Source organism: Rhinatrema bivittatum, chromosome 7 (genome assembly GCF_901001135.1).
Source record: "Rhinatrema bivittatum chromosome 7, aRhiBiv1.1, whole genome shotgun sequence".
Lineage (NCBI taxonomy): Eukaryota > Metazoa > Chordata > Amphibia > Gymnophiona > Rhinatrematidae > Rhinatrema > Rhinatrema bivittatum.
The window spans coordinates 136,880,268-136,902,134 of record NC_042621.1 but is presented as its reverse complement, the minus strand read 5'-3'; the positions used below and the strand labels follow the sequence as shown (position 1 = coordinate 136,902,134).

General features: G+C 44.3%; 1 protein-coding gene across 1 annotated transcript in view; it reads left to right on the top strand.

Moving 5' to 3' along the window:
* The window catches only part of HYDIN (HYDIN axonemal central pair apparatus protein), a 1,819,717-nt gene that overhangs the window by 1,535,995 nt on the left and 261,855 nt on the right, over nucleotides 1-21,867 (top strand). The window contains exon 71 of the mRNA XM_029609235.1: nucleotides 15,271-15,409. Coding sequence (XP_029465095.1) covers nucleotides 15,271-15,409 — 139 coding nt within the window. The remainder of the gene's footprint in view (nucleotides 1-15,270; nucleotides 15,410-21,867) is intronic.

Here is a 21,867-nt window from a genome sequence, read left to right as displayed (position 1 = left end):
TTAAAAAAAAAAAACTTGCCAGGCTTGCAGGGCTAAATCCTTCCACCCCCATAAAAATATTTTCAAAAATATCATGGAATAGTGTCGGATTACCCCCTCACTCCCCCCCAAAAAATTAAAATTAAAACAATCACAGGTCATAGTAGCCAAGAGCCATCCTCCCCATATGATCACAGGCTTGGCTTCAGACATCCTCCTGTCCCCTTACCCCACATGGCACACACCAAAACCTTCTAGGTCACTGGGAGCACCAACATAGCTGTCAGAGTCCTACAACATCGATAGTCTAACTTACCAAAGTAGTTGTCAAAGAAGCACTGGACACTGCTGGGAGAGGTAAGAATCTACCATGCTCGTAGCGTCCTTGAAAATTTTGGGGAGCTCCCGGTAGGGTGGAAGTGAGTAGAAGCTTAGGGGTTGATTTTAAGATCTGCGCGTGCGTCCATTTGTGCGCGGTTCCCAGCGTGTGCACATGGATGCATTGATTTTATAACACGTGCGCGTTGCTGCACGCATGTTATAAAATATGATGTCTGCGTGCACATGTGAGTCTGATTTTAACATCTACGCGCGCATGTGTGGGTGGCCCGTGACTTGCGTGCACAGGGGGGATTTTCCAATTATGCTCAGCGACGCGATCAGCCTTTTTCCCAATTCTCTATCCCCCTACCTAACTTTCCTCCCTTTTCCCCTCTCCACCCCGATCCCTAATCCCTCCCTAGGTACCCCAAATTGTTTTATTTATATACTTACTGCTGTTTGGTAGTAAAAGTAAACTCTGCACGGCGGCCGGCTGCCAGCGCGCGCTTCCCCAGAACAGTGTCTAATGGTGCTGTCTCAACTTGCCCCTCCCAGACCATGCCCCTGGCCCGCCCCTTTTACTTGACCTGGCACTTCTGCGCATAACCCCCATTTTTTACGTGCACAGGCCTTTTAAAATTTGGCCTTTAGGTGGGCGGGAGGACAGGAGGGGGCCCAGAGTCAGGCCTGTCATTTTCATAGTTTGGGGGGAGGCTTTTTCTTTTAATTTTATTTTAGGGGTTGGGAGGCTAGGACACTATGCCCCGATTATTTTTTAAAGTATTTTGGGAGGTGGGGGTTGAACCTTCTGGTCTGGCAAACCATCTATAGTTAACCATCTATATGTTGAATATAGCTGGTTAAGTTTAAAGTTATCCAGGTACACATACCCGGACAACTTTAGAACTGATCAGGAATGACCAGACTTACCCAGATAATATCTTGATAACTCTGACTGTCAATATTATCCAGATTATTTCACTCTGCTCCAGATCATCCCCAGTTTTTTTGGCTAAATTTTGCCAGTTGAAAGTGGTGGGATATTTATACCTCAGGGTTTATCCAGGTAACTCAATAGTTACCTAGACAAACACTTTTGAATATGGACCTCATAGTATTTCTGATTTTGGATTTAGACTTTGTTTCTTATAACATAAGAAGTCAATTTTCAAAAGATTTAACTAGCTAACTTTGACAATTAGCTGGTTAAATCTACTACTACTACTACTACTACTACACATTTCTATAGTGCTACAAACAATACATAAGAGACAGTCCCTACTCAATAGAGTTTACAATCATTTCAAATCATTTTTATTGAGCAACAGTAAAGTACAAAGTGAGCATAAGAACATTACAAAGAAAAGTACCAGTACATACCAGCACCTCAAGGAAGAGGCAGTAAGTGTATTACAATTGAGCAAATTTTTCATTTGAACTCCACATTCGAAAAAAACTAGTTACACGATTGTATCATACAGCCACTACCTTTTCATACTTGTGTAGAACAGACATACAGTGTTCCAGCAATAGTGTATGTTTAGAAGAGAAGTATTCTTCAGATTCACTAAAACCAGTTTATCAGCAACTGAGAGTAAGAAATCTAGCAATTTAGCCTCTGGCCGAGATAGACCTAGGTACACTGCTAAAGATGCCAAAATAACAATGCTATAAGTTATAGGTACAGAGATAGTTAACATAGAAGAAATCTTATTCCACACCTCCTGCCAGAAAACATTAGTCAGTGGGTAATAAAATAGGGGCAGATTTTCAAAGGCTACGCACGTAACCCGAGAAAATCTGCCCCTGCATGCGCCGAGCCTATTTTGCATTGGCTCGGCGGCGCACGCAAGCCCCGGGACGCGGATATGTCCTGGGGCTTCGAAAAAGGGGTGTTCCGGGAGCGGAGCCGAGACCTCCGGAACAGCCGCCGTGCCGGGGGATAGCACGCCGGCAGCCGACTGGTGCGCGTAAGTTACGCCCGGAGGCAGGCGTAACTTCAACGATAACGGTAGGGGGGGGTTAGATAGGGCTGAGGGGCGTGTTAGATAGGGGAAGGGAGGGGAAGGTGGGGAGGGGCGGAAGGAAAGTTCCCTCCGAGGCCGCTCCGATTTCGTGCCGACCCTGGATTTTATAACATGCGCGCGGCAGCGCACACATGTTATAAAATCGGGCATAGATTTGTTCGCGCCAGGTTGTGCGAACAAATCTACGTCCGCGCGCAGGTTTGAAGATCTGCCCCATAGTGCATAAGACAATGTGGCCTTAGATGACCACATTACCAGCAATTATGAGTCAAATATAGGCCAGCCCAAAACTTGGTCCAAGGGGTCCAAATCATACGATGAGCTAGAAGAAACATGGATTGAGTCAGTTGAGAGGATAAAGATACCCGAAGAGAGGAATTCCAGTATTGAGTCCACGGGAAGTCATCAGATAGGGCAAAGTTGTATGCCCACAGCTTCTCTACCCCAGTACAGCGATTGAATTTACTCTTTTTAAAATGCTTATAAATATGAGAAGCTATGTGGCAATCAACAATTAAAGACTGAAGTAAACTTATCACTTGTGGTTGTTTCAAGTATAATGATATATCTCCTGCGAGCATCTTAACTCATGCTCGTAACTGTAGCCATCTAAAAAATTGGGGCCGAGGCAGCAAGAATTGCTCTTCTAAGTGGGAAAAGGGTAGAAAGTGGTTCTTACCTAACAGATGAGCAAGAAACCATATACCAACTTGAATCCAAGGATGCTAGCACACCGGGGAATTGCCAATTTGAAAAGAGGGGTTGTGCCAAATAGTTGTCTTCACTGATATTTGCCAAGGATCTGCCAGTTGCAGGATGGTGCGCTCTATAAATCTGAAGGCCAAATAAGTGGCCAGAAAAATAGGATTATTGTGAAACCATTGCATAGATATCTGGCCTGGAATGAACGGTAAGACAATAGGCCATGCTAACTCGTCTTCTACATTTAACTACAACAGAGTATAATCTAGTGAATTATTATCTGAAATTCAGGCAATGCTTTGTTGGAGAATAAGGCTGCATGATGGCTCCAGGCCATTTGCCGCTGTGCCAGGGATCGCACGCCGGTAGTTGGCTGGCACGCGCAACTTACTTCAGCCCCAGGGCTGAAGTAAGTTTTGCAACAAAAAAAAGAACTCAAAAAAGGTAGGGGGGAAAGGGCGGGGGAGGTAGGGGAAGGGAAGATGAGGTGGGGGGTAGGGAAGTTCCCTCCGAGGTCGCTCCGATTTCAGAGCAGCCTGGGAGGGAACGGGGGAAGGCAGCGCGCTCGGAGCAGGCTCGGCGCGTGCAAGGTGCACAATTGTGCGTACCCTTGTGTGCGCTGACCCCGGATTTTATAACATGTGCCTGCGCGCACATGTTATAAAATCGGGCATACATGTGCGCGCTCTACCCGCACGTGCACATGTATGCCCGCTCACACCCTTTTAAAATCTACTCCTAAATTTTCAGCTAGGAGGCGCAGGGGTCTGTACTTCCAGTTGAAGACCCAGTAAAATAGCAGCATGAACGGAGACAAGAATGGGGAGAATATCAGCCAGAGCAACGCAACAAAGAAGAGATTTGTAAACCAAAAAGAAATCTATGGGAATAGGAGTGATGGGGAAAGGAAAAAAAGTAAAATCTTTGTCCATCAAATGGAATAATCTCCAAGGATCCAGCAAGCCAGATTGAGAAATCAGTGTTAAAAGAGCTGCATGAGAAGAGGAAGGTCTACAGGGACAAGAGGATTGCATATCCATTCCCAAATCTAATGGGAGATTGAAATCACCCCACAGGAGAACAGGAAGAGCAGTGTATTTACATAACAAAGAAGCAATATCCTGAAAAAACAAAGAGACATCTTGATATTGAAAAGCTTTGAAACTACTGCTACCCATCTGCCTTCTGAATCTGCTTCCTGATGTTGGATGTGTACCTACAATCATTTATAGTATGGCCATCCCTCTTTTTTTAAAGAACGCAGTCGAAAAAGCTACCTGACTCATCCAATCCTTTTTCAGATTAAGCAATTCAGAACATATCAGGTGGGTTTTTTGCAAAAATACTATAAACGGATGTAATGATTTAAAGTAAGACAATAATTTTTACTTTTAATACAATGATTTAGCTCATTGACATTCAATGAAAAAACCTTTAAGTCAGTGGCCATTGTAAGGAGCAGAGAAACTGAAATCTCAAGAAAATAAAAAGGTAAGATACACTGCTTAGAATCACAATCATGCCAAATGCAAAACTGTTGAAAATGTAATCACTCACCAACTGCACAAAAAAATGAAAAATTACCAAACGAGTTGATTGAAAATATAGAACTTTAGAAGGGAACAGAAGAAGAAGAAGGAAAAAAAAAAGGATGCACAAACCCAAGAAAGCAAAAGGCACGGAAAAACAAACCTGCACCGTCAATCCCAAGATCTAGGTCAAGTAGAGTCAAAGGTGCCAAAAAAGAGGCAGCTTTTCATTCCACTTTAGTAAAATTGGAATCAAACAGATACCTGAGAAAGAAAGAAAAATTGTACAAGATGCACATTATATAAAAACTAAACATGGACAGTCAGTTAAAAGTCAGATCAGCAAAAATAAAGCAAAATAGTCTCAAATCAAGTAATCAAATCACTGCAATGAGAAAAAAGTAAAAATTAAAGGCATCATAGTTGAAAACATATATCCATCTCCTCCAGAACAGAGACAAACCGAGAGAAACCATTCAGCAATTCATGGCAAGATGATTCACGCATTCATCATGAGGTGACTTATTTCTGTGGTAAGAGTAAGGCCAGCCAGATAAGCTTGAAGATCCTCGGGACTATCATAAGTTTTCGTGCTATTTCGATGGGTCACCCGCATCCAGGCAGGATAGATTAGGCCATACTGTGCCCCGACTTCCTCCTATTTAGGACACAATGCCAAAAAACGTTTCTTGCGCTGAGCTGTAGTAGGGGCTAGATCAAGAATGAAGAGTAAATGCATACCCTCTTTAGCAGTGGTAAGAATCTGCAAGGCTTGTTGGTAGTGCAGAACCTTAAGGATCTCTGGCTGAGGGTATGTTTGAGTGGCCACAATGGTATTTTATGTGCCATTTCAGTTTCCAGGGGGGGGATCAAATTCTAGACCAAAACAAACTGGAATCAGGCGCTGAAGAAAAGATAGCATATCTGATTCCTTATGACCTTCTGGCATGCCAAGGATATGAAGATTCTTTTTTCTGTTTCTATTAGCAAGGTCTTTCACTGTGCGCTGCAAATCTGCCTTTTTAGACATAGCCACACACAGCTCAGCGATACCAGCCTCACAGGCATCAGTTCTCTGTTCTAGCATTTCCACTTGAGGTTGAAAAGCCACCATGGAATTAGTGAGGTCATTAAGGTCGAATTTGATAGCACATATGGTCTCTGTGTTTTGCCAAAACATGTCTTTAAGGGCTTGAAGCTCTGACATAATAGGATCAGACACTGCAGAGGTCTTGGGCGACATAGATTTCTCAGGCATCAGCGGATCATGCTTAGTTCTCTTTGTGCCAGAAGAAAGGGAAAGGCAACCTCTGTTTTGCCAGGTTTTGAAGTAGACATATTTCTCTGAGTTGATAATTAAGATCTCTGTCGGTAGCAATATACAAAATCGCAGGTTATGAATAAAAGAATAGCGAGGAGCTGAGGAGCTCAGGAATCAGGCTGCCATCTTGAACAGTGCTCACTATCGCCCCCTAATAGTGTTTACAATCTAATCAAGATAAACCTTCAGGTCAAGAGACTTGGGGAGTTTCATATAAGATGACAATGGTTAAAATTATTTAATAAGGCTGAAGGTAGACAGTTTAAAATCCCTTACCCCCTCCTCCTCCAGGATAGGCTAAATCTATACATACAAAAGAATGGGGTTGGAAGCATGCTGGGGTCAAGTTTAGAATTTTAATCAGTTAGAAGTGTTCAGTGCTAACCAACAAAACTGGCCATTCAAACCTTAGCAGTGTCATAGTAGGCCTATATCTAGCTGTCTAGATCCCTCTCCCTCTCGCACAATAATAAACGTTGGTAGCATTGTCAGAGTAAAACTGGACACTGAGCCAACAAGAAGGAAGAGCAAATCCTCCTGCCAGCTTGCTTGGAGGCACTGCCAGTGAGTTTCGGGAGCTTCTAAGAGGTGTGAGTGGAAGGGGGGAGGGGGGAGGGTGTAATAGTTTTCAGAAAGGAGGATGGAGTGGTGGATTTGGGGGAGCTGTCAGTCCTTCCATGGACTTTGCCTTGTTGCAGGAATAAGGAGATATCTTAGGGGCAGTCAGCCCTCCCCCCTACCTGCATGTACTTGTGCCTTTGGACAAGTGAGAGGAAGGACTTCACCACTTAAAGGAAAATTAGTTCTTACCTGCTAATTTTCGTTCCTGTAGTACCATGGATCAGTCCAGACCCTGGGTTATGTCACCAATCCAGCAGAGGGAGGCAGAGAAAACATTCTAATGACTCTGACGTATACCCTGGAGCACCACCTGCAGTCAATCAGTATTGAGCAGTATCAAAGCAGAAATTTAACTACTAACATATTAACTAGCTATCTAAATAGGAGAACGAATTTCCAACTCACAAATCATAAATGGAAGCAGAATCCCCCCAAAAAATCTTGGGAATAAACAAGAAAATATTAAGAAAAATAGACAGCATGAAAGGCGGTTTAATCACCCAAACAGTGAACGAGCGGACTCCGAAAAGACAAATATAATACACAGACATAAAGGATAGGCATCTGGACTGATCCATGGTACTACAGGAACGAAAATTAGCAGGTAAGAACCAATTTTCCTTTCCCTGTACATACCTGGATCAGTCCAGACTCTGGGGTGTACCAGAGCTGATTCAATTAGGGTGGGACCCAGAGAGTCCCGCTCGGAGAACACTCTCTCCAAAGGCTGCCGAACTTGGAGCGTGAACATCCAAGCGGTAATGACGAGCAAAAGTATGCAACGACTTCCAAGTCGCTGCTTTACAAATCTCCTGAGGAGAAACTAACTGACATTCTGCCCAAGAGGTAGCCTGTGACCTAGTAGAATGAGCTCTCAACCCTTCAGGAAGGTCATGAGCTAGAAGATAAGCTGAACGAATTGTCTTTTAACCAATGAGCAATTGTAGCCTTTGAAACCTTATGACCTTTGCGAGGGCCACTCCACAAAACAAACAAATGATCAGACAATCGAAAATTGTTTGTAACTTCAAGATAACACAACAGAGCTCGTCGTACATCCAATTTTTTAAGACTCCTAGAGGAAGGATCCAAAGGATCTAAAGACGGAAAAGCCGGAAGCTCTATGGATTGATTTAAATGGAAAGAAGATACTACCTTAGGTAAAAAAGATGGTACAGTCCGTAATGAAATTCCTGTATCAGAAATTCTAAGAAAAGGCTCTCTGCAAGACAAGGCATGCAACTCTGAAATTGTACGAGCTGAAGAAATGGCCACAAGAAACACCACCTTCAATGTGAGATCCTTCAAAGTCGCATGATTGAGGGGTTCAAAGGGAGCCGAACACAGAGCCCTAAGAACCAAATTCAAACTCCAAGCAGGACAAGGATTCCGAAATGGAGGACGTAGATGTTGCGCACCTTTGGTTTTTGAGGCTGCCGGAGTTGGGGAGGTTTTGTACCCAGCAACCACTCCTGGCAGGGGTGATACTGGGGGGCCCGGCTCACTCACCCTTCTTGGAGCAGCTCGTGGGGGCCGCGGCATTTCAGTCGGTCAGGTAAAAAAAAAAAAAAAATAATTCTTGACAGCTGAATTGTTGTTTACTTACCTTTTGGTGTTCGGTGGGCCCGTGCCTTTGTTTTTCACCAGGGTTTCTTTTAGTTTTTTAGTTTATTTCATACTTTTTATTTCGCGCCATTTTTTCTTTATAATGCAGTGAGGCACGGCCTGCCGCGCTTGTGGAAATGCGTGCGCGCGTCTCTCCAGGGAGAGTCTCTGTTCATCCTGTCTCCCCGGGCGGGAAGGCTCATCAAGTTTGCCGATAAAAAAAAAAGGGACTCGGCCACTTCGCGCGGCCCCAAAACCTCGGCCCAGCTGCTCTCCTGCCTCGGACTCTTTTAGCTGCAGTGCGGGAACTGAGGCACTCCTGTGCCTCAGTTCCCGCACTGCACTGCAGCTAATAGGTGACTCTTGAGAAAACGCGCTACATCCGGATGCGCAGCCAAGGATAATCCCTGAACCTTACCATGAAAACATCCAAGCGCTGCTACTTGTACCCATAAGGAACTACAGGACAAACCCTTGGCTAAACCGTCTTGTAAAAAAGATAAAATATTGGATACCGAAGAGTGAACTGGATCTACTTGATGCTCATTACACCAAGATTCAAAAACCTTCCACACCCTTGCATAAGCCAAAGATGTAGAAGGTTTTCTAGAACGCAATAAAATAGTCACTACAGCATCTGAATAACCTTTATTCTTTAACCGACGCCTCTCAAAAGCCATGCCGCTAGAGAGAAGCGTTTGACCTCTTCCAAACAAACCGGACCCTGAGACAGAAGGCAGGGAAGATCTCAAAATCGAAGGGGACCGTCCAGTGCTAATCTGACCAGGTCCACGAACCACAGATGGCGTGGCCACTCCGGAGCCACCAAGACGTCGACTTGTTGAACTTCTATCCGACGCAGAACCTTGCCGATTAGAGGCCAGGGAGGGAATACGTAGAGAAGAACATCCCTTGGCCAAGGAAGTACCAGAGCATCTACTCCTTCCGCTCCTCTTTCCCTCCTGCGGCTGAAGAACGGAGGGGCTTTGGCATTCTGAAATGTGGCCATGAGATCCATTGCCGGAGTGGACCATCTGTTGCATATCATTTGATAGGCTTCCTTTCACAATTCCCACTCGCCTGGGTCGAGATGATGCCAACTGAGAAAGTCGGCTTTAATGTTGTACACCCCGGCAATGTGTGAGGCTGCAATGCTGAGCAAATGTTGCTCCGCTCAGGCGATCAGCTGTTGTGCTTCCTGAACTACCAGGAAGCTTCGGGTTCCTCCCTGATGGTTGATGTAGCTACTGTGGTCGCATTGTCGGAAAGAACCCGAACTGACTTCCCGCAAAGGAGAGGTTGAAGAGCGATTAAGGCTAAACGAACCGCTCTGGTCTCTAAAAGATTGATCGACCACTGCGCTTCCTCTTCAGACCACTGACCCTGAACAGATGTATTCTGACATACCGCTTCCCAGTCTGAAAGACTGGCGTCGGTAGTGACCACAGTCCATTCCGGAATCTCTAGTGGTACACCTCGTTGCAGATTCGCTGTCTGTAACCACCAATCTAGGCTGGAACGAGCCATCTCTGTAAGAGGAAGGGGAAGGTGGTATAGTTCCGAAACCGGATTCCAGCGTGAAAGCAATGCAGACTGAAGTGGTCTCATGTGTGCAAAGGCCCAGGGAACCAACTCTAGAGTAGAGGTCATTGAATCTAAAACTATCAAGTAATCCCACACATAAGGAATAGACTGTAAGTCTCGAATTTGTGATTGAATCTTGAGAAGGCGATGCTCCGGAAGGAACACTATCCCTTGACAAGTGTCGAACCATGCACCCAAAAACTCCAGAGATTGGGAAGGTAATAGGTGACTCTTGTCTTCGTTGATCACCCAGCCTAGAGACTGCAAAAGGCTGATTACCCTGTTGATTGTATAATAACAAAGAGATTCCGACTTCGCTCGAATCACCCAGTCGTCCACGTACAGATGTACCAACAGGCCCTCCTTCCTGAGTTAAGCAGCCACCACAACCATTATTTTGGTAAATGTTCTGGGAGCTGTGGCTAATCCGAACGGGAGAGCCCTGAATTGATAATGTTGCCCTAGAATGCAAAACCTGAGAAACTTCTGATGATCGGATCGAATGCCGATATGAAGATAAGCTTCGGTGAGGTCGAGAGATGCTAGAAATTCTCCTCTGTGAACCGAAGCTATGACAGACCGAAGAGTCTCCATCCGGAACTTTGGAATCCTTAGACAACGGTTGACCCTCTTGAGATCGAGAATGGGACGAAAGGTTCCTTCCTTTTTGGGAACAACGAAGAAAATTGAATAACGACCTTTCCGATGTTCTGATGTTGGAACTGGAACTATAGCTCCTAGGTCACTTAAACGCTGTAGCGAGTCTTGGATTATGAGATGCTTATGTAGGGAAGAACACGGTGAAATTAGGAACAGGTGGTGAAGTCGCCGAACAAAATCTAAAGCGTAACCTTGATTTATCACTGATAGAACCCATTGATCCGATGTACATCTAGCCCATTCTCCGTAAAACAGAGACAGCCTGCCCCCTATAACGGGAACCAGAGAAAGCACCGGCCTTATCTCATTGGACAGACTTTGTGCCTCCTGAGACTTGGGAAGTTCCAGGTCTACCAAAGCAGCGGCCACGAAAGACCTGAGACCAATTCTGTTGTCTAACTGAAGACTGTTTAGCTGGAGGAGCCGACGGACGAGAAGAATGAAATCTTCTGTAAGGCTGAAAACGAGAGCGAGATGAAAAAGAGCTTCTAGGCCTAGGACGGTCCTCTGGCAATTTGTGAATCTTATTTTCCCCTAGGGACAAAATTAAATCTTCCAATTCCTTACCAAATAATAATTTTACCTTAAAGGGTAAAGCCCCTAATTGAGCTTTGGAGGATGCGTCTTCAGACCAATTCCTCAACCAGAGAAGTCTGCAAGCCGATACAGAAGCAACGATAGAGCGAGCCAAGGTCCTAATGAGATCATATAAATCATCTGCACTATAAGCAACTGTAGCTTCCATTCTACCAGCCTGAGCAACTTCTTCTTCAGAGAGGGAAGAATTGTTTTGTAAAGTCTGGACCCATCTTAGTCCAGCTCGCAAAGGCAAGCTACTAAAACATGGCCGCCTGCACACCAAGAGCAGAAACCTCAAAAATTCGCTTAAGCTGAACCTCCAGTTTACGATCTTGGAGATCTTTAAGAGCCGTAACCCCAGTTACTGGAATAGTTGTTTTCTTAGTGACGGCTGAAACAGCGGCATCCACCTTAGGAAATTTAAAATTTCCAAAGCTTCCTCAGGTAATGGATACAATTTTTCCATGGCTCGTGCTACCTTAAGCCCCAACTAAGGAGTATCCCACTCCCGATACATAAGGTCAGTGAGAGAAAGATGAAAAGGAAATGATGTCGTGGGACCTCTAAGGCCAAGCAACACTGGGTCAACGTCACCTATCCGAGAATCCTTTACTGGAACCTCGAGACCCAATTCCAGTAAAATAGCTGGAATTAAGGGACTAAGTTCCTCTCTTCTAAACAGGCGAACTACTTTGGGGTCATCCCCATCCGCAACATGAGGGTCTGAACTAATACTCAAAGCAGGGTCTTCATTTAAATCCCCCTCCGGCAAGGACTTGTCTGGGATAGGTAAAGAGCCATGCTCAGAATCATCTGAAAAAGAAAAAATTGTCTGATCCGGACCCTGACGAAGGGGACGCTTCGGAGCTGACCCTACTCCCAAATCTGTGGGACTAGCCCTTTTTGAGGAACGTGGCCTTTACCTCTGTTCAGATGAGAGACTCTTATGTCTCTAATGAAATTTCTTAGATTTGTAAGCTTTGCGAAGAAAACGAAGAAAATCCCCTGAAAAGGCAGAAGAAGAGGAAAAAGAATCTGAAATCTCCTCTAGGCTTTCAGCCGATAAATATGGCCCTGTTTCGCGCGGCTTGTCCCCCCCAGGGACCGCCGGCTGCGGTGACAGCGGAGGCGGGTCAGAAGCACCCTGAATAGCTTGTTGTGTCGCCACCCTCAGAGTAGACAGGAGTGCCTCAGTTCCCGCACTGCAGCTAAAAGAGTCCGAGGCAGGAGAGCAGCTGGGCCGAGGTTTTGGGGCCGCGCAAAGTGGCCGAGTCCCTTTTTTTTTTATCGGCAAACTTGATGAGCCTTCCCCCCCGGGGAGACAGGATGAACAGAGACTCTCCCTGGAGAGACGCGCGCACGCATTTCCACAAGCGCGGCAGGCCGTGCCTCACGGCATTATAAAGAAAAAATGGCGCGAAATAAAAAGTATGAAATAAACTAAAAAACTAAAAGAAACCCTGGTGAAAAACAAAGGCACGGGCCCACCGAACACCAAAAGGTAAGTAAACAACAATTCAGCTGTCAAGAATTATTTTTTTTTTTTTTTTACCTGACCGACTGAAACGCCACGGCCCCCACGAGCTGCTCCAAGAAGGGTGAGTGAGCCGGGCCCCCCAGTATCACCCCTGCCAGGAGTGGTTGCTGGGTACAAAACCTCCCCAACTCCGGCAGCCTCAAAAACCAGGAAGGATAGTCCTCCCAGGACTTGGTAACCTCCCTGGAGGCAGTGAAATGGCTGTGAAGAAAAAATAAAACCTCTTTTTTTTTTAAAAAATAACTTAAATGAAAAGAACAGGCTCTCTTCAAAAGAAAAAGAAAGCCTGCACAAAATTAACTCCTAAACTAGCTGAATAAAAAATAACAAACTACCACAGACTGCAGGGGTTAGGGACGTCCACCTCTGCTGGGAGACAGAGAAATACTGATTGACTGCAGGTGGTGCTCCAGGGTATACGCCAGAGTCATTAGAATGTTTTCTCTGCCTCCCTCTGCTGGATTGGTGACATAACCCAGGGTCTGGACTGATCCAGGTACGTAAAGGGAACACTGATTTCAAAGTTAACCATTTTACAGGGTTATTTATCAAATCATGTTAGGGCCTTATTGCAGGCATTAGGGCCCTAATGCCCAGGATAATGCCATAATGCATACGATAAATAACGCATTGCGAGATGCGTATGCAAATTTTTAAAATTTGGTCAAAAGGGAGGAGTTTATGAAAATGAAGGGTGTTTAACATTGGGCGTGATAGCATAACACATGTTACAACTGGAAATAACTACACCTTTTTTCCTGGTGTCATGCTGTGTGATATGCCTGAAACAGGATTTGTGATTATTATTGCAAATTCTGTTTTGGGCAGGAGGGGGAGAGGGAGTGGAGTGTGCTGGAGGAGAAAGAGAGGAAGAGGGAGTGCCTCTGGGGAGGCATGTATACTAATCAATTATTTATACTACTGTAGGAGGGTCAACTAGTTTATTCGAGGTGAGGTTTTGCTGGTGGTCTAGGGTTTGGGGGGCAGTTTTACATGCACAGTCAGATGTACGAACAGCACAGTACACATCAGTGAAGATTTGATGTGATTTGGAGTGAGAGAAGGTACCTAAAGATAAGATTGTGGAATAATGGAATAGTGCAGCAAGAGTATTAATGGGAAAAAGAAGAGATGAACATATAACACCGGTATTAATGGCACTACATTGGCTTCCAATAGAATCAGGCATACAATTTAAGACCTTATGTAATTTACATAAAGTAATCTTTAGAGAAAATAATGATTGGCTGAAAGCAGCAATACGTCTTCACACACCGCAGAGAAACTTAAGATCGGCAAAAAGGGATTATTGTCCATTCCATCAATCAACACAGCCAAATTAACATCAGTTCATGAAAGAGCTATATCATTAGCAGGCCCTAACCTTTGGAATGAAATGCCAACTGAATTAAGACTACAGTCAGATTTTAAGATATTTAAGCGAAACCTGAAAACATGGTTATTTAATAGGGCTTACAGTATAGATGCATGAAAACAGTTTTAGTGCTTTTACTGCTTACCTTTTTTATCTTTTACCTGTTTTACTCTTATTGTTAATAACCTGTTAAGACTGTATTTGTATTTTATGTATTTTAATGTTATTATCTAAAATGATGTATTTACTTTCTTAAAGTTTGTAAACTGTTGTGAAAGTGTTAACTAAACGACGGTCAATAAAACCTGTTAAATAAATAAATGTACTCTCGCCCTAGCTTGATAGCAGCTAGATAAAGAGTGCATCAAGCTAGGGTGAGAGTACATTATACAAATCTTATCTTTGTGTACCTTTCCTCACTCCAAATCACATCAAATCTTCACTGATGTGTATTGTGCTGCTCATAAATATGACTGTGCATGTAAAACTGCCCCCTAAATCCCAGACCACCACCAAAACCTCACCGCGAGTTACTAGTTTACCCTCCTACAGTGGTTTAAATAGTTGACTAATAAATTTAACAAGCGTAGTAGTACAATAACATGCATTGCAGTATCTCAAAAATTTCCCTAACCATGTCCCTTTTTTTTTTTTATTGTGGGGGCTATTCATGTGGAATTTATAGCAAAATTATGAAGCTAGGTCCAAGGTAGCTAATTCTAGACAGTCAGTTTTTGACCAACTAGATTTAGCCAGGTAAGTGCGGTTGAATATTTAACTGGTAATAACCAAGTAAATTTACCTGTTAATTTAACCATTCAGTAGATTTTTTTTAATATCGACCTTATATGAATATTAGTTTAAAAAAAATAGAATCAAGATGAAATTATTACACATACTCTCATGATTCCAACAATAGATTAAATATGGGATCTGAATGGAGGTGAAGTCCATTAATGGCCATTAATCAATTATACTTAGGGATAGCCACTGCTATTAATTGCATCAGTAGCATGGGTTCTTCTTAGTGTTTGGGTAATTGCCAGGTTCTTGTGGCCTGGTTTTGGCCTCTGTTGGAAACAGGATGCTGGGCTTGATGGACCCTTGGTCTGACCCAGCATGGCAATTTCTTATGTTCTTATGTTCTTAACCAGATAACATGAAAATGTGGAAGTACATGAAGATAAGCTTTAGAAGGTCAGTTGATAGATAATAAAGGATATGTAAATCTCTGAACATGAACTTATACATTTTTGATTGTGAATGTTTATTGAAATTTAATAAACATGAAGTGAAAATAATTAAAATAAAGGTTTGATAGCAAGCAGTCACTATAAATAACTTGCAATAAAAATGCAAAAAAGCCAATAAAGAATCACTATTTTAGGTAATGGCCCATTACTTTTATCTCTCCTGATCTCCATTTTCAGGTCTTTTAAGATTATCAACCCCACAAATGCTGCCTACTCCTTCCTTTGGACTTGTGAGGATGTTTTAACACCTGGGTCGGCATTAGCCTTCCGCTGTTTCACAAAGTCAGGGCTGATCCGTGCTGAAAAGAAGGCAGAGGTGAGTGACTGGAGGTTAGAAGTCTGAGGAAAGGGGTTAAAGTAGAGTGAATTTACTTACCTTGTCCTCCAATGTCAGCATTTGCCAGATCTCTCAAGTGGGTAAAATCATTAGATGGAGCCCAACATGGAATTTTGATTTCAAAGCTTCTAGAAGATTTTAACATGCTCTACTGGGCATGTGCAGTCCTAGTCATCTCCCTGCTCCCAGGCAGGGCCCTTCAATCTAATATAAAGCTAAAACCTGGAAAAACCAACTCCAATGGGAGGTGGGAGGGATTTTGTGAGGACTGGCATCCTGCTGTCCATTGGAGAACCAAGATTATAGGTAAATAATTTCACTTTCTCCAAGGACAAGTAGGATAGCAGTCCTCACATGTAAGGAATCCCAAGCTACAGGTTGCCTCAAACAAAAAGGAAAAACTAAACAGTGCCAAAAGCACTAATGTTTTGGCTGGTATCAGACCAATCTCACTTTATTGGTTTTCCTTTTTTTTTTTTTGTGGCAGTCTGGACCAAGTAACAGGCCTTCAAAGAAACTTGTAAGACAGAGTGTTCAAAATTCAATTTAATGTCGGGAATGCCTGCCAAAACAGAGATGTGGTGTGAACATTTGGAGAAAATCCCACTTTGCAGCCTTGTTTCTGATGCAGTCAGAGCTCCAACATAGTGAGCTATGACATGCTGTACCAGACTCGCATCTTCCTGGGTGAGAGAAGAAACACAAATCACTAACCAAAGAGAACAGAGCTCTTGGCTATGGTTATTTCAGGTTTATTTATGTCAAGGAAACTTAAGTAGACTGTCTGGGGCTTTAGACCATTCCAGATGGAAGGTTTTAGATTACTTGTATCTGAAGAGTAATGAGAGATTATCTTTACAGACTTATGCATAATATTATCCCAGGACAAGCAGGATGCTAGCCCTCACATATGGGTGACATCACTGGATGGAGCCCTATTACGGAAAACTTTCTGTCAAAGTTTCTAGAAACTTTTGACTGGCACACTGAGGCCACTGAGCATGCCCAGCATGCTATAATTCCCTGATCCACAGGAGTCTCCCTTCAGTCTTCTTTTTTCCGCGCTACTGTTAGCCTCGCACGTAAGGAGCCCTGTGTGGTAAATTCACGCTTGGAAAATGTTTTTAAAAATTTTCGGAAAAAGTTATTCCACCATAGGGGTCTCCCTCTTTTTCACCACTGGTGAGTGAATTAATTTTTCCGGTCGATACCATTAACTAAAAATCCAGTCAGAAGGTTGTCGACAGCTGTCTGGCCTTTGACATGGCTACCAGGATTTAAAAATGCCCGAATTGTACTCGCATTATGTTCATAACGGATCCACATATCGAATGTGTGCTTTGTCTAGACGAGAGACATGATGTATCGACATGCCCGAAATGCACTGAAATGACACCGAAGGGCAGGCAAACACATTTGGAAAAGATGGAGCATCTTTTCCATCTTCAACTGCTGCCTTCGACTTCAACACAATCGTCTCCGGCTGGAGCAGTTAAAAAAGTAGTTTTGAAAACTCGACGTCGTCCAGACAAAGAGGGTGACCGACCATCACCGATCCCTTCTCAGTCATCTATAAAGTCTACATCGATAATCGAAACAAAGAGCATTGAGCATCGACAAAAGCACCGGCATTGCCATTGAATTCCTCTGTATCCTGATTCAGACACGATGCCCTGAGTTCCTTCGATGCCTATCGATCCAACTCCTAAGAAACCTCGGAAGGATGAGTCATTAATGCCCTCGAGACCTATGACTCCCAGGTGATCCCCACCGATATCGGTGCTGGGAGCCGTGCCTCCGCAGGGACCTGTGGAAAGGCCAGTTTCGCCCTCACTGCCTCCCCCTATAGCTGCTCTGACGTCATCAGCTATAAGGACGTTACTGGATGGATATATCCACCAGGCAGTTAGAGATGCTATCCGAGAGATGCCTTCGATGCCATCACCGGCGCCGATTCCACCTTCAATGCCGATTCCATCGCCAGCCCCGATTCCATTACTGGTGTCGATTCCATTTCCGTCACCGAATCCACCGCCGGCTCCAAGTCCATCACCAGTGCCAACACCCTCGCCTGCACCGATGCCTGTACCGACGCCGATGCCGGATCTGTCGTTGTTGGCGCCAATACTTGCCAAATTGGACACTCTTATCGGTACCATTCCGGTGCAGCCATTAGATGCTCCGATGCCACGACCTACAGGGGAAGAGATATCGAAAAATTTACTGATGGCTGAACCTACACCAGGTCCATCGGGAATCTCTCATCCCAAACCCTCTCTCTCTCCATTATTTCCATCGAGACCACCGATGAAACCCTCAATGCCATCTTTCCATCCTCCATCAACCCCTCCGCGTCCACCTTCCTCGGACACCTGGGATGATGCAGATACCGATACTTCATCGGAGGATGTCCTATCAGATCCCTCGCCTCTGGAGAGAAGGAGAAAATCCCCTCCAGAGGACCTCTCTTTTTCTACTTTCGTTAAAGAGATGGCTGATACCATCCCTTTCCAGTTAGTATCGGAAGAAGATACCAGGCAAAAAACACTGGAAGTTTTGCAATTTGTGGATCCACCAAAAGAATTCCTTGCAGTACCAGTGCATGAGGTACTAGTAGAATTACAACACAGGTTATGGGAACACCCTTGTACCAAACCACCTGTCAATAAACGGACTGATGCCACCTATTTGGTACGGCACATTCCAGGCTTTCAGAAGCCACAGCTACCTCATCAATCTGTTGTAGTAGAGTCGGCCCAAAAGAAATCTAAGACAATTAAGCCACATTCATCTAATCCTCCTGGGAAGGAACATAGATTTTTGGATACCATTGGCTGAAAGATGTTCCAAGGCTCAATGCTGGTTTCCAGAATTGCGTCATACCAGCTTTATATGACGCAGTACCAACGTAATCTGTGGAAACAATACAAGAATTATCTGAATACAAGAATTATCTGAATACAAGAATTATCTGAATCTCTTAGTTCCAGAATTCTTTTAATAACATAATTTATAAAGGACTGGAAGCTGGAAAACATGAAGTTAGAGTAGCCTATGACAGCTTTGAAACTTCATCTAGGATGACTGCTACAGGCATTAGTGCTCGCAGGTGGGCCTGGTTAAAGCCTCAGACCTAAGATCAGAGATACAAGAAAAGCTTGCAGACCTTCCTTGAACCGGAGATAATCTCTTTGGAGACAAGGATCGTGAGGCGGTCTCACAACTGAAAGAGCACTCAGAAACTCTATGTCAGCTTTCCTCTGTTCCACCAGAGTCCGTCTTCTACACGTAGACCTCCCAGAAAAGAATCGAAAAGGCCATATTACAGACCACGGAGATACTATCCCCCAGCAACCCATGGTAGGTCATCAAGACCTGCACAAAGGGCCCAAGTCCGACAACCAAGAGCTCCTAGAGCTCAGCCTCCACCACAAAAAGGCCCGGCCTCGGGGTTTTGAAATCTTGCCAGAGAACAAAAGCCTGTCCGCCAATCCGACACCTATTGTACCTGTAGGTGGTTGGATATCCTTTTTCCATTAAAATTGGTCGCACATCACCACCGACCAATGGGTACTCTCAATGATACCTCACAGTTACCGTCTAGATTTTCTTATTGTTCCAAATGATACTCCACCCACCTCGTCTTGGACAGTGAAAAATCATTCCACGCTTCTACAAAAAGAATTATCCACCCTTCTGAGAGCCAGTACCGTGGAACCAGTTCCTCAGCAGGGCAGAGGACTCTACTCCCGATATTTCCTCATTCAAAGAAAACAGGAGGCCTTCGTCCCATATTAGACCTCCGGAAACTCAACAAATTCCTAAGAAGGAAAAATTCAGAATGGTGTCATTAGGCACCATGCTACCTCTACTTCAAAAAGGAGATTGGCTCTGTTCTCTGGATCTTCAAGACACTTTCGCTCACATTCCAATATTACTTCCTCATTGCAAGTATCTGCGATTCCTGGTGGGACATCACATTTTCAGTACCGAGTTCTACCATTCGGGCTCGCCTCAGCACCTTGAGTGTTCACAAAGTGCCTAGCGGTGGCAGCGGCCCAGTTACACATTTTTCCCTACCTGGACGACTGGCTCATCAGAATCCAGACAAGACAGGGAGCTCTCAACTCTCTCAAGCTTACAGTCAATTTACTCCATTCGTTGGGATTCCTAATCAACTACCAGAAATCCCATTTCATACCATCTCGCCTGTTGCAATTCATCGGAGCAGATTTAAACACCATAACGTCAAAAGCTTTCCTTCCAAAAGACCGTGCAGAGACACTCTCTTCATCAGAGAAATCTCTACGCACACAGACACATGCAACAGCCCATCAGTTCCTAACTCTGCCTCGAGGGCCTCCACAATTCATGTCACTCCTATGGCCAGATTAGCCATGCGGATCACCCAATGGACATTGAGAGCGCAGTGGATACAATCCATTCAACCACTATCATCTCCAATACAAATAACTCAACAACTACATTCCTCGCTCCTCTGGTGGACGAACATAGACAACTTGCTCACAGGCCTACCTTTCCAGCAACCAATTCCACAAGTCACTTTAACTACAGATGCATCCACCGTAGGGTGGGGAGCTCACATAGACAATCTCCAAACTCAAGGTACTTGGACGAAACTCGAAGCAACATTTCAAATCAATTTCCTAGAGCTTTGAGCTATACATTATGCGCTACATGCGTTCAAGGACTGCCTTTCCCACAAGACTGTTCTGAATCAGACAGACAACACGGTAGCCATGTGGTACCTGAACAAACAAGGAGGTACAGGCTTGTATCTCCTTTGTCAAGAAGCAGCACAAATTTGGGACTGGGCCCTAACACGTTCAATGTATCTCCGGGCCACTTATCTGGCAGGCATTCACAACGTGGTTGCAGACCGCCTCAGTCATCAGTTCCAACCTCCCGAATGGTCCCTGGATCCCTTGGTAGCGACCAGGATACTTCAACGTTGGGGTCAACCAACAATGGACCTCTTTGCATCCGAACTGAATCACAAAGTGGACAAATACTGCTCCCTGTACCATCAGACCAACAAGTTTGCCAGGGACGCCTTTGTCACCCCTGGCTTTTAGGCCTTCTATACGCGTATCCTCCAATACCGCTAATAACCAAAACTCTAGTGAAGCTACAACAGGACAAAGGGTCCATGATACTCATAGCCCCGTATTGGCCTCGTCAAGTATGGTTTCCCATACTCCTTGATCTCTCGAACAGGGAACCAATTCGCCTGGGCACAGCACCCACTCTCATAACTCAGGATCAGGGCCGGTTGCCCATCCCAACCTTCAATCCCTCTCTCTAACAGCCTGGATGTTGAAAGCTTGATCTTGCAACCACTCAATCTTTCAACTAATGTCTCTCAAGTGCTTGTAGCTTCACGTAAACCTTCCACACGAAAAAACTATCATTCTAAGTGGAAAAGATTCACCATGTGGTGTACACAAAAAGGTAATGACTCATTTTCCTGCCCCACTTCATCCTTATTAGACTATCTATGGCATCTTTCAGACTCAGGTCTCCAGACCTCGTCAGTAAGAGTACATCTCAGTGCAATCTCAGCGTACCATAATACAATAGGGGATTCACCGATTTCAGTAGATTTATGAGATGTTTAATTCATCTAAAACCCCCTATACGGCCACCAGTTACAGAATGGGACCTTAATGTGGTACTAACAAGGCTCATGCGTTCTCCTTTTGAACCCATGGTCTCCTGCGATATTAAATTTCTAACATGGAAGTCTCTTCCTCATAGCCATCACATCCACTAGAAGGGTAAGTAAGTTACAAGCACTTGTCACATACTCAGCCTATACAAAATTCCTACATGACCGAGTGGTACTCTGTACACACCCAAAATTCCTTCCCAAGGTAGTTACGGAATTCCACTTGAATCAGTCCATAGTCTTGCCCACATTCTTCCCAAGACCTCACTCTCACCAAGGTGAAAGTGCTTTGTACAGCTTGGACTGTAAACATGCACTTGCATATTACCTAGATCACACCGCAGTCCATAGGAAGTCCACCCAACTCTTTGTTTCTTTTGATCCAAACAAACCAGGTAAAGCAGTGGGCAAGCAAACTCTCTTCAGCTGGCTTGCAGATTGTATACAGTTCTGCTATGAAAAAGCAGGCCTTCCTCTCCAAGGGCAAGTAAAGGCGCACTCAGTAAGAGTAATGTCAGCTTCAATAGCACACTATTGTTCTGTACCAATAGCTGACATATGTAAAGCCGCAACATAGAGTTCTCTTCACACCTTTGCAGCTCACTACTATTTGGACAAGGAAGGACAAAAAGATTCAGCCTACGGACAATCTGTCTTGAAGAACTTGTTTCCGGCATAATCCCAACTCCTTCTACATCCAACCTGCTGTGATCTCAGACTGCCTCATTTGTTTTTTCCAACAGTTCAC